The sequence below is a fragment of the Astatotilapia calliptera genome, chromosome 11 (genome assembly GCF_964374335.1).
Source record: "Astatotilapia calliptera chromosome 11, fAstCal68.1, whole genome shotgun sequence".
NCBI classification, from domain to species: domain Eukaryota; kingdom Metazoa; phylum Chordata; class Actinopteri; order Cichliformes; family Cichlidae; genus Astatotilapia; species Astatotilapia calliptera.
In genome coordinates, this window is record NC_137432.1 from 31,021,435 (window position 1) to 31,034,792 (window position 13,358).

The window sequence follows — 13,358 nt, forward strand, 5'->3', positions numbered from 1 at the left end:
TTGACCACTGCAGCTGCCCCTGTGTCATAGAGTCCAAGTCAGATTGAACCTCTTAGAAAGACTCCGTGCAACCACGGTGTCATTATACATCTTCTTCTTATCGGTGTGGTGCCAGTGCAGTTTCACAACCAGTTTTGCATTGCTGTCTTTGGAAATCAGCCCACATTTTGTCAGGTTTGATAACCGGTCATTATGCATTGTTACTCGAAGAATTTGAGGTGATTTCCATGGGTGTAAAATATGGCATACAGATTCTGTAGGCTGAATCTGCCAGACGTTGATGATTTCCCTTCTCTGCCGATGTTGATGATGGGGCGCGCCGGATTTGTGGTGCGGTGCTTCTGTGGGCTATTTAGTCTTGACAGTGCGAGAAACCAGTCGTACACTGGCACCAACGCCATGTCAGTGGAAAATGTTCTTAGTGTCGTTGCATGATGACAAAAATAGTTTGCCTTGAATTATGTCTTTTTGAACATTTGAAATACAGTTTAGCGGTTTTTATTTATTTTGAAGGGAAACATTATTGAACAAAGAGGTCTTTCAGACATTGCTGATTTCATTAAACAATCACTTAGTCTCAAGGATTTTGAAAAAGGACTTTCAGTAACTACATGACCTGCAAACTGTTGTAAATATGGGTCACGCCACATTGAATGTTAATTAGCAGCATCTGTCAACACTCTGTGTTATGCATATGAGGCTCAAATCCCCGTGTAAACCTGTGGCTGGTGGTTCTCCGTCGATGTTTGGCCTACTTTCCGTACAGTTGATTTTTATCGGTTTTCAAATGTTTCGTTTTGACATTTAATAATTGTATTTTTTTTCCTTTTTCTTTTTCCTTTTTTTTTTTTTTGCATCCCAAGCAGTCAGTCTGTGGACAAACATGTTATTGTACTGGTTTCTAAATGTCTCTTGTAACTGAAATGATTTGAACCACTTTTAAACTCATGGTTGTCATAGTGATGTAGTTACTTAAAGACCATTTCATAAAGTGCCCTCGGTCTATGCAGAAGCACGGTTTATGTAACAGCAGCGTTTTAATAGAGAATCTTCTGAGTCGACAAGCAGCAAAATGACCAGTGATGTGTTGTGCAGCCTGCATGCTCCATCAGTCTAAATAACTCCTCTGCTTGTTGAAATAAGTGCACACTACCTATAATGACAGACATCCATCATTTCTATGACTGGTTGGCTGGTACACCGTGCGCCCGCTGCCTCTGTGTGGCAAACCAATCCTTCAACCTCTGACTAAAAGGATTCGTGCCCCATTTTTGCGACTCAGACAAGGTTACTTATCAAGCTTTGTTCCGACCAGCGTAATCTCATTGCAAGTCAGAATTAGGTGATGTAACTCGCAACAAATGCATTACAGCATCTTTCATAACATGCCGTACTCTGAGGCAAGTGGGTTTCACGTAGCAGTAATGGACGCCCCTTTCCTCCCCTCCCCTTACTCCTCATAACCTCAGCAGTGCAAATACATCGCTGTACCCTTTTATGCATCCCACATTATCAGAGTTGCATTGGGTTCATTGTCTTTGCTTATTGGTGTTTTTCCATGTGTCTGTCCAGCCAGATTTTTTTCAGTCACCCCTAATGACCCCGAATTTCTAAAGCGCATTGGAGCCAAAGAACTGAAATTGCACCAACCGAGGGAAAATAAGTGTCAGTGCAGAAAAAATGCTGCCTGCGATGTGAGGAAAAAGCAAGCATAATGTTTGCTAGAATGAAGATAAATGTATGTAGCTGTTGCAGTGTATAAAAATGTCTCGGTTTCCTGTGCTTAGAGACAAAGCACATGAGATTTAATTTTATGACAACAGTGAAATTACTATTTTATGCGTTTTATGCTTTTGGTTATTTGGGAAAAATACTGAAAAACTCTCTCACAAGTTTGTGTTATTACAAACCTGCTTTTTTAAACATTTAGCAGCAACACAGCTTCTTTAATGATATTCACTTTGATGCGATGCGCTGTTGGTGGGGCTAAGCTAAAACAAAACAAAATAAAAAATCAGTTGTCACACATGCACATTTCAGGAGAATCAGAGCAAAGTATTTTCCACAGTTGTCCTTGCTCACATGTGACAGACAGCAGGAAATGGTCGGCTTCAGACACCTTCGCGCTACTGGAAATACTCTGTGTGATTTAGGCGGGAGAGCTGCTTGGATAGAGCGTGCAGGAGGCAGCACATATGATGCTGTGATGTTCGCACATTGGTGTTATCGGACACAGAGCATTTTAAAGACCGGCTTGTGAATCTCTGAAGATAAATCTCTCAAACCTACACTGCAAGGGTAAAATGTGTTTGATGTTTATTTTCCAAAGTCAGGATTTTTGTTAATATCACTGTGGGTTTGTGCCGATCAATAACCGTGAGAAGGAGAACTCATCTACTTATGATTAAAGTAGAATTGCTTCAACATTCACACATTTATAGTAAATTAACATTAGAATAATGTCTCTAAGCACTCCAGTAGCCTCATAGTAATCCTATGAGGAGAATGAGGAAATACCTTTGGATATAACATTTTGTTTATTCTGATGATCTTAAATATGTAACAAGAGAGTTTGACTGGCAGTTAAATACACTGTAAACATGGACTGTCTTCCTCCCAATGAAGAGCTTTCATTTTTAAATAATATTGTACTTTTAATTAGCTTTAGGTGAGCATTTAGTCTTTCAGAGTTTTTCCCTTCAAAATATCACATAAGTGCCATTGAGAAGTAATGAAACTAACACTTAAACATTAACTGGAAATGCAGAATTGAAACCAATTATGGTCCTTCAGTGAGTGAAATGAGCATCGATTGCAGTAGGACTTTTTAATGATACTTGATTTAATGATTTCATTTTTCATGCATCATTTTAGATTAGTGCTACTCAGATTAACTGTTTGATGTGAGGTAATATTTAGCGTTATTTATGTGACCGTGGTGTGTTTTCCTATTATCCCAGGTGCTCTGTTAGGGGGAGACTTGGGGAACTCTAATGGAGCGTGCCCGAGTCCAGTCCGTAAGTAAATGTTTTCTTTTATCTTTTTTTTTATCCCAGTTTTGGTACAAAGATGCGCGCACGCACGCACGCGCACACACACACACACACACACACGCGCACACACACACACCTCTTTGCTTTCTGTATTTTGGCTGGACTCTTTAAAGAGACATGGTTTCTGAAACTGACGTAGAGACAGAGCAATGCAGAATATTTTGTGTGGCAGCAGGCTCACACAACTCGGACGCCAACTCAAACAGCCACACACACGCACACACACGAACTCACAAATGCAAGCACAAGCATGAAACACCTGTTGACTGGCGACAGCTGAGGGTCACAGTACAAGCTGCTTGTCAACAGTCCAAAGAACAGAATGGGTTTCAGGTTGTGAGGGAGAAAGGCAAGCAGAGACTTTAATAAAAAGAGGAAAAGAAACTGTCGATGTTACAGAATAACTTCTGTGAAGCTTCTCAGCTGTTTTTTAAATTCAAATCTTCGGCAATATTAGAAAGCCAGTCTGGGGTCTACCGGCTTTAATGTGACACATGAATCTCAAAGTGAGTTCGAAATTTCATTTTTAGTGCCAGTTTAATGAATTATGAAAATTGAGCCGAGTACTGATAAATGTATTTGAAGCAAACTGTAAGTTCAGGTTTACTCAGATTCATGATTTCTATGGCAGCTTAAATTGTGGTGCAACTCAAGGTATTGAATACAAAAGATTGAATCCACTACTGAATATGTTGTCATTGTTATTATTATTATGACAGTCATTCACTTTTAATTGGCAGCTTTGATATTTAAAAAAAAAAAGAAATGTAAAACACCCGATAGCATGTTAAAATACTCAAATTATGATACTGTTAATGAGTTTTTAATTGAATTAAATTTTTCCACTATTTTTTATGTACTGAATGTGATGCTTTTTCTTGTCGATATTATTTTGCTGTGGGTAAACTGTCCTTTTTTTAAAAGGTGGTGTGAGCTATGCTAATCGCACTAAAGTGCCGTGTTGTTTCACTTCATTTATTCAGCCTGACATTGTGCTGATGTCACCTGGTGAGGGTGATAAGGGTCTTATTTCTACTTTATTTTGACCCAAACGATCAATAGTCAGTCTCACTAATTTTGGTTTCATCATCGTGAGTACTGTGGTACATTGAGAAGAGAGTTTAGAGATTTATGTCCCTCTAAACATAACACAAGTGTCATTGAAAATGGGCGAAACTGCCACTTGGATATTGATTGGCAATGCTAAGCGACACCAATTATGGCCACTTAATGCTGCATCCTGATTGGTGGACAGAGGCTGCGTGTATACGGGCATCTTCTGTTTTGTTATTGACCCTTCAGTGCATCAGAGGATCACAGTGAAAGAAATGAACAACAACATATACTGACCAGCTCTCTCTGTCAGCTCCGTTTCCTGTTTAGTATCTAACGTAGACATCATCAGTCACTGTTTCTTTTGTGACGCACTTACACCCACAGACTTCATATGCCAAACTGCATGCCACTTTAAATTGTGCGGGTTAGTCCAGTGAAGTTCAGTAGGAGTCCCTCGGCATCTGGCAAAAATGCTTTGTTGATCTTGTCACTGGCGTGAGACGGTAACCAAGGAAATGAAGCAAATCAAACCAAAACAAAGCTAAAGTTTATCAAATTTAAAAAAAAATTAAAACAATGATTGTGCCATGCATCACTTCTCTTTGTTTTTGTTCTTTCTAATATTAGAAATCAACAATAAAAGTATAGCCACTGTTTTAAAATAGTATTTGTCACATACGGACACAAGCAAAGTGTCAGAACGTGATTAGCTGGGAGCTAGAGTGTAATAACTTAAGCACTAGCCAGTTTAACAGTCGTTGTCAATGAAGCTCTTTCCATCCATGCAAAACTAAGACTCTTATCATTTAGGATCATTTCTTGTCGTCTTCTTAATATAAAAGTGGAATCGGACGTCTGCTCAGCATTTGTACTGTATATTAATCCTGACCTACAAAGCTTTGATTGATTGATTGTTTCTCCAACCAAGGGAAACAGACTCCAGTGATCACAAGACCAGATCTGTTTTAATCACTGAACAAATCGTAGGAGTGATTCAATGGTCTGTAATGAGGCAAGCTTAAAAAAAATGAACAACCAGTCAAATCTTGTTCTGGAAATCTGAAAAATAGGATTAATGGCGTCCACCCCGCACCTTTCCAACGTCATCTGGCGCTGAAAAGAGCAGCCTGTTTAACTCCCCTCACTTAAACCACTTCCCGTGCTTACCCACCACCCCTCACCCGCAATTCAACCCTCTAGCTGCACTGCTTCCCTCCCCCCCTTTTCATGCTGTCTCTCTCAGCTGTTCCCCCTCATCTTCTCTCTAGAATAATCTACCGCCCCACCCCGCTCACCACCACCTTCAGCACCTCCCCACCCCCCGATCCAACTGTCCCCTGTCTTGGCAAAGGACTCTCCTCAGAGGTGACTTTGACACTAGCCAGAGCTCTCCCCTTAAATCCCATTAGCTGGGAAAGATACTGCCAGCAAACCCATAGTAATAGATATGGTGGAAAGGTGTGGAGCTTTTTTCCTGTCTATATTCACTTGATAAACGCATTGTCTCAGGGTAAGGTGGGCCAAAATGAATCAATGCATTTATATTAACTTCCCTGCACTGTATGAGAGGAATACTCGAAAGCCAAGGCTCAATATTGATATTAGTTTTTCAAAGCTATTAATGAAAGTGTGGAGACTTTTCTTTTTTTACCAAGTGTTGCTAAAAGCAAGTCATCATTCAATAAATAAGCATTTAAAGTCATGTCCTGACTAATAATGCTGTAAATTGGACTTGTTATTGAAGATCAAAGAGCTGTTTTTAACAGTATTTCAGAAATGAGTCATTGTTAACTTTATTAAACTCTTCACACATTGTATTTTTCTTGTAAGAATAAGCCTTTGTTTAGTTGTCAATGGCTGTGCTGAGTTGACCCTCAGAAGGTAGGTGGATATCTGTGTTTCGATTTGGATGAATGTGACCACGAGGACTTCTGTAAACACATCACGACTCCTTCGTGTGTCGAAATATGAAACCTCGTTGTACCAGAACTCATCTAAGGTTACCTGATCCACCCGGATGGCTGCTCCACTCCGTCCTCCCATCTCACTCCTTCATCTCATTAATCACTCTCTGCCTGCTCCTTCTTCTTCTTTTTATTCATCTTTTGTGTCTCCCATTACCATCCTGACAGTGTTACCTATTTTTTTCCCTCCCTTCTTCCAGATCTTTTGTTTCCTCTTTCACTTTATGGCTGCTCTCCTCATCCCAGTTTTTCTGTCTTCTTTCTATACCTAGGAGTCTTATTTTTTGCTTACTTTCTTACTTTTTTGTACAACCCACTCTTTTCAAGTTCCTCACTTCTTCAGATTTTTCTCCCATCTTCTTCTTTTCTCTGCTTTACTCCTTTTATCTCTTCTTCTCCATTCTCTTCTTCTCTCCTCCCTTCTTCCCCTCTTTTTTTTTCCTCTTCCCCTCCCCTCCTCTTGAATCTGTCATTCTCAGCTGTTGTCCAGGGAGTCAGTGCTACGGGAATGTCACCATTGACGTCACCCAGCATTCCACACATTCCCACGCCCAGCCTCGCGTAATAAGAGACATCACACACACACTGACGGTAGTCACACATGTTCACCCGGACACTGACAAGAACACATGTAAAGTATATGGAAAAGTGCATTCGAACAGTCAACGTACACAAATAAAGCCACAGATGTCTCAGAGCGGTTCTGTGACTCATGCTCAGAATAGGACTTATATTCATGTGAGCTTCTGGATGCTCAGTGTAAACAATAAATATAAACACAAGAAGTATTAAAATACAGTCACTTCACGACTCGGCACGAAAACACGGGGTCCACAACTCAATAAGCGTATGCTATTTTTAACTGCTTGGAATAAAAAACAAAAACAAATCTGCAAGTTTGAACTCTTCTGTTAAGTCTAACATTTTTCTTGTAGTTCTTTTTAGGAAAACATAAAAATTATTTAGTTTCTGTTTGTTATTATATTAGAATGTAAAAGAGATACTGAGAGGGTAGAAAACAAGCAAGCATGGAATTAAAACAAAGACCAGAGATAAACACAAAAGAATTTCTTTTCTGTTATTCAAAATTCACATTTCTTTGTAAGTAGGGCAGTTTTTTCCTCTAAAAATGTGTATGTTTGTTTTTTGCCTTACCTTAGTTGTAGGTTTTTATCTTTTTTTTCATTTTTCCATTTTCATTTGTGCCCTCGATTCAAATGCATTCTGTGGGCAAGGCAGAAAGCTCCAGACCTCAGCAGATCAAGACAAATTTCTATTTGTTACTAGATACAGCTAGAAATATGGGATTATACATCCTTTACTTCTTCGGTTGATTTTCACAGTTACGTGTAAAGCTAAGTTGTTTTGTGTTGCTGGTTATGTTAGAAAATAAGTCAGATTTATTTGTATTGTAGATTTCAGTTTTTTAAAAGTACATTTTGAAGGTCAGGGCCAACCTCCAAAGCTGAAAAATGAAGGCAAGAGGACGTGGCAAAAACTGACATTTCTCTTTTGACCACTTGCGGCTAACTCCAAAAGGAAGTCTGCTATAGACTGCTGTGTTAAATTGCCAGACTTTACAACAATTGAAAGCATGCCTATAGCAGATGCTGCATTGTTTTCCCCCTTTATAACAGCTCTGATTGGGGTGGTTTTTTTGTAACTCATCCACTTGAATTAATGAGTTATGGTGTGGCCATGTTGTTTCATAGGCTTCCTAATCAGAATCTGCTCCTCTAATTCATTTAATCCACATAAGGTAAATATGGAAGCTTGTTTCCACCACTAAAAATATATATATTTATATCTATAGTAGAAAATTTTGACTTAATAACTCAAAATTTGGAAATGCCTAACTCCAAATTCCAAGAAAATTGAAAAATTTCACTAAGGTATCTCAAAATTTTAAGTTAAAAACTTGAAATCTCGAGTTAGTGCTGCCAATAAGGAAGCTTATCTCCATGTTACCTGGATTTTGATTGTGCGTGTCTGCACCATTTGCTTCCGTGTAACAAGGAAATTACTTCCTTCACTGAGATTCCTGATTGGCAGAGCTAACACAAATTTTTAAGATGCCTAACTCGAAATTTCAAGTTATTTTCTCAATTTTGTTTTTCCAGTAATTAAAAAAAAAAGAATTGAATAGTTAAATTCTGTCGTTCAAAATAAAAAAAACAAAATGAAAAAAGAAAGCATGGCAGCATTCAAAAAGCTGATGTTGATGTTTCAGAATTCAGAGTTCCAAGGAAATGGGGGACCATGTTTTATACTGTCTTTGTGTTTTATTCCTTGCTGTTACATATTTTTCCACAATTTACCATTTTTCATCCCTTAGTGTCCAAACAAGAATGCGTCTGGAGTCTTGTAAAAATGACTTCAGTAAACACAAAAATGTGTCAGTAATCTGCATCTCCAAATTCCAGCTAAAACCAACACTTGTCTAGTATAGTGTAAGCAGATATCCATGCACATACAGGGCTACACAAGCATCTCAGCACTCCATCTTTATTTTCTCTAAGGGGATTTGGAGTTGGCTTGAGGGCGAGTGAAAAACGCGTCACAAACTCGAGCAGAGGCTCACACTCGTATTCACATTGTTTGTAACTCCTGACTCTGGATCGCCACGACTCCACCACCCTCTCTGTTTACACAGAGCCATGAACACAATGTGAACAGCAACAGATTTCCATCAGAGACATGCACAAGTGCTCGGTGCACATTGTGCAGCATGAAACACACGGAGGATCGCAGAATTTCCCCGAGTCACCTGATGTAATGAGGGTTCACTGTGCGTCAACAGGACACAGGTGTTCTCACTGGTCAGATGATGCTGAAAAACAAACTCTTCTTTTTCCTTTCGCATTACCTCTCTACCTTCTGTCCCTCATTTCCTAAATGCTTTTTTTTCCTTTCCTAGCCTTTCTGTTCATCTCTACTCCTCCCTTATTATCTTCTCCTCCTCTGTTGCTACTTATTTCCACCCCCCCGCCTCTGTAACCAGATACCCTTTCATCCCTATGTGCTTCATTCCTTTTTCCTAAGTAGCTTTCTTGCCACTCCTCCTGTATTCCCTTTCTGTTTCAGTCATATCTAATATGTGGTCACTTTATGCCCTCTGCTTCTTGTCTCATTACCTCATTACCTGCTGGCATCTTTTCTTTCCTCCTTCTTCCCCCCTTCTTCTGTCCCTGTTGCTTTCAGTATCTCCATCCTTATCCTGTTTTGTCTTTTCTTTACAAATGACTTTTCAAGCCCACTTTCTTTCTTCCTTGCTAGCTTCCTTTGTCCTCTTGTCGTGGTCATAGTTTGTCTACTTCCTTGCTTCCCGTCCTACTTCTTCCACCATCCTTTTCTTCTTTTATCATCTCGTATTGCTTCATCTCATTCTTGTCTTTTGACTTACAGTACCTTCTTCTGACATCCTCTACTGTTATCTTCCTGGCTTGTCTCATTCCATCTGTTTCTACCTTGCTGCATTCTGCAACATCTTTTTTTCCTCCCAGCATTCACATGTCCTTCCAGTACCTTCTCTGTCCTGTCTCTCCTTCCCTCCTAATGATTTTTTCCATATACCTTACTCTTTGGTTGTTCCCTGTCTCCTTTGTTCCTGACCATACTGGTTCCTCCTTCTCTCCTTTCTCTTTTCCCTCCCACAGTTCTGAGTAATTTCTTAATTCTCCTTTTTTCTATCATTTCTTGCCTTCCTTCTTCACACTTGAAATTCAGTTTAAAGGCTAATAGTTTTTTTTTGTTTTTTGTTTTTTTTTCTTGTAATGATCATTTTCTTTTCTTTGAGGGGTTATTGAAGATTTGTTTTGTTTTCCTACTTGGAGGAAATAACATAAACTATATGGTAATACTATACAGTGCAATTATTTAAGCTCTGCTTTATCTCTTTTTGTTTCCAGCTTTTTTTCTTTGTCTATATCATGTTTTAGGGCCAAAGAACAAATCTGATACTGCTCTGTCAGGAACTATCCAGACCTGTCAAATCTTCTAGGACAAGAACAGGTCTGCTTAATATCCCCAGAGTCAAAACTAAACATGAAGACTCAGCATTCAGGGTTTTTTTCCTTCATATATTTTCAACAAAGTCTCAGATAAGTTCAAGTCTACGGCAGCTCAATCAAGTCTGAGGATTTTTCTATTTGCCTCTGCCTCTGATTAAATTTAATTTGGGTAAATTTGGTCTTATCATGTACTACACTATAGCTGTATTGTAACTTTATTTTCTTTCATAATGTTCATCTAATCCTATTTAGGTTATATTTAATCATATTTTACTCTTTTTAAAATCTATTTGTCAGGGTCTACTTTTCATCTTCATATCTTTCTTTTGTTTTGTTTTTTTTATAAAGCTCTTTGTCTCTTTGTCTCACATGATGTCTAAAGGTGCTTCACATTAAGAAGCTTTGCCTTAACTTCTCAAGCCTCCTTCCCTTTTCCACCATTTATCCCTCTATTACTCCTTCCTTTGCTCCTATTGTGCTTTTCCTCTTTCCTCCCTCTCTGCCCGGTCTCCCTCCCGCTGAGCTGATAACAGAGGTAGTGTTCGCTTCTAGTTGTTGTTGTGAGGTTTCGTTTATGGGAGGTGTGTGTGTGAGACTGAGATGAAGCAGAGTCACATGCCACTGTGTCTGGAGGCAGCGTCATGGAGAACTGCTATCACACATATCCCTTGTCTGTCCAAGGGGAATACTGTGTGTGTGTGTGTGTGTGTGTGTGTGTGTGTGTGTGTGTGTGTGTGTGTGTGTGTGTGTGTTAGGGCTGGGAAAGTCCCTGCTGTCCCCCTTTTTATATACTCTGTGACTGAGTCTCCGTTTGAGCCTACTTGTCTTTTAGCCTCGAACAGGCTGCTGTCTGCTGGAGCCTTGTTGTTATGACAAGCAGATATCCTCCATCTTCCACATCACCACCAAATCCATCGTTCGTTTTAATTTTTTAAACTTGATTTAACATGAATAGGCAACAAAGGTAAACACAGTAGACAAAAAACCCCAACGACACCCATCTTAAATACACTACACAACCTACTAATAGAAAAGAACGTAAATATGGGAGAGGAAGCAGCATTGTATCGTGCAGTGTTTTTCTGTGACAGAAGCACGTCACGAATCAGGCTTTGTTTCTTAGAGTAACTGTTGTGTGGCAGTGTTCAGGTTTGGAATGTGGCAGTTGTGCCATTTCAAAGGAGGGTGCGTTCAACAGGTGTAGCATGCTGTAATGTGGCCAGACATGTTACTGGAATGCCCTGATCGACGTTAAAGATCAAAAGAACAAGGGGGAGAGAACTTTTACACTGCAAACCAGAAGTTATTTTATCTTTGAATACTGTCAACAAGCCTCATGAAAAGACTAAAACCAGTTCATTTAACCTTAAACGTAATTAAATGTATTGTGCATATTTAAGACCTTGTAAAGCTCCACTGTTGAAATTATTAAAAACTTATCAGTGAGCTACTCATCTGGACTAGATGGCCTTAAAAAATTATCTTTGACTTTTCATACATTTCTCATTAACTAAAACACAAAACAAACATTACCAGACTTCCATGTGAGATCAGAACAGGTTTAATTTCTTAATATGCACTCTTTTAAGCATCTTGTGTATTGGATAATTCTTCATTTTTTGGCAAATTGACATCTGTTCATTTTAATAAATGATTTGGAAGGAAAGCCTTAAGAGATGAAGTTAAATATTATATATAAAGTCCCTTAGATCAATTTACACATAGTTAGTAGGGGTGCAACGATACACAAAATTCACGGTTCGGTTCGGTTCGATACTTTGGTGTCACGGTTCGATATTTTTTCGATACAAAAAAATGTTCATGCCTTTTTAATTTGTCATTTATTAAAATTATAAATATATATTTTAACTCAAAAGTACAGTTTTTGAATTTAACCCTAACCCTTGTGCGTGTTTTTTATTTTGACAGCGAATGCGCACCTGCGGACCACTTATGTGCAGCCCTGGTTATTTAGCTCATCATATTGCAGCCACAGAAATTCTTTTGTCCATGAAACCATAAAGCTGCACTTTCTTTTTGCCTCATAGTCTGATTTGTCATAACTTCTCCGTTTTGTGGTAAGCTTTTCTTTGGCTGTCACTTCTTCACCCTGACCTGTCTTATTTGGCTCAGCAGAACTGAAATGCTTTTACACACTCACTCACATAAGCTCAGCGATTCTCTGCACGATCAACCTCTCACATGTTTAAGCTTGCTGCGGGAGATTTCACTTGTCATGTTTGCATAGTAAGCTAACGATTAATAAGACGATGTCAGAGGAATTGGTGCACAAATTATCATCACTCACAGATCAGTGCTGTCGCTCTCTATACACAGTTCGCACGATTGCAAAGTGAAAGCAAAAAAACAAGCGCAAATTCAAACGCGACTTCAATATGTCACATATTGACAGTGGCTCACCGATGCCAATGACATAATTACCCAGCTACATTTCCGAAAGAATGCAAAAGCATTGACATATATTTTTCCTACAATAGCCCGACGGGCAGGGAAGAGATAGATTTTGGTAGCCCGACTGAAAAAATCGCTAGCTCCGGGACGTCGGGCTAGCGATATTGCGAGCCCTGTATCTGATTGAGGAATCACTCATCTTTGGAAAAGAGAGTTTATTACAGAGAAATGTCTCTTTCCAAAATAAAAGCTATACTATCCGCTTCTTCTGGGCTATATTCTCAGCAGCATAAGGAGAATCATGTGCTAACAGCTGTCTAAATGACTCGGCTAAAGTTAGTAGCATGCTTGCTTTTTTTTGTCTGCTTCCACTTGTCTTTGCACTACGATGATGTCGGCGTAAATGTGCAGTCATATTCGTTGTGTTCCCGCTAGTGCTTTCAGGTTAATCTCGTTGAAATGACCTTAACGCCACAACACGGCAAATCTCCGTTAACGAGCTACCGCCGATCACTCCGTGCATGGGGCTAGACGGCCAACACGTTAACGAGCTAACTGCGCTAACACACTAGTTCACACCAATGTAATTGAGCATTGCATGGCACATTCAACATACTGTTTTACTTTAGTCCATGACTCGCTTACCTTCAGGGTCATACGTCACATGAAAACCAAAATAATTCCAAACGCCAGATCTGAATGACGTTCAATTTGCCTGTTGCAAGGAGAGCTTAACTTCTGTCTCGCTAGCTTGCCCTGCGCTCTTCCTTCTGACTATGCTGTCTGTGTTGAGTGCTCAGTGGATCTGCGCTCGACAGTGCAGCCTAGGCGGAGTAGTCGAACACAGATTCACTGAGCGCTCA

At 39.4% G+C, this 13,358-nt stretch overlaps 1 protein-coding gene across 17 annotated transcripts in view; it reads left to right on the plus strand.

Moving 5' to 3' along the window:
* The window catches only part of mef2d (myocyte enhancer factor 2d), a 103,937-nt gene that overhangs the window by 74,999 nt on the left and 15,580 nt on the right, over nucleotides 1-13,358 (plus strand). For all 17 annotated transcript variants that reach the window (XM_080308095.1, XM_080308100.1, XM_080308097.1 and 14 more), the window contains exon 6: nucleotides 2,961-3,017. In XM_080308095.1, coding sequence (XP_080164221.1) covers nucleotides 2,961-3,017 — 57 coding nt within the window. The remainder of the gene's footprint in view (nucleotides 1-2,960; nucleotides 3,018-13,358) is intronic.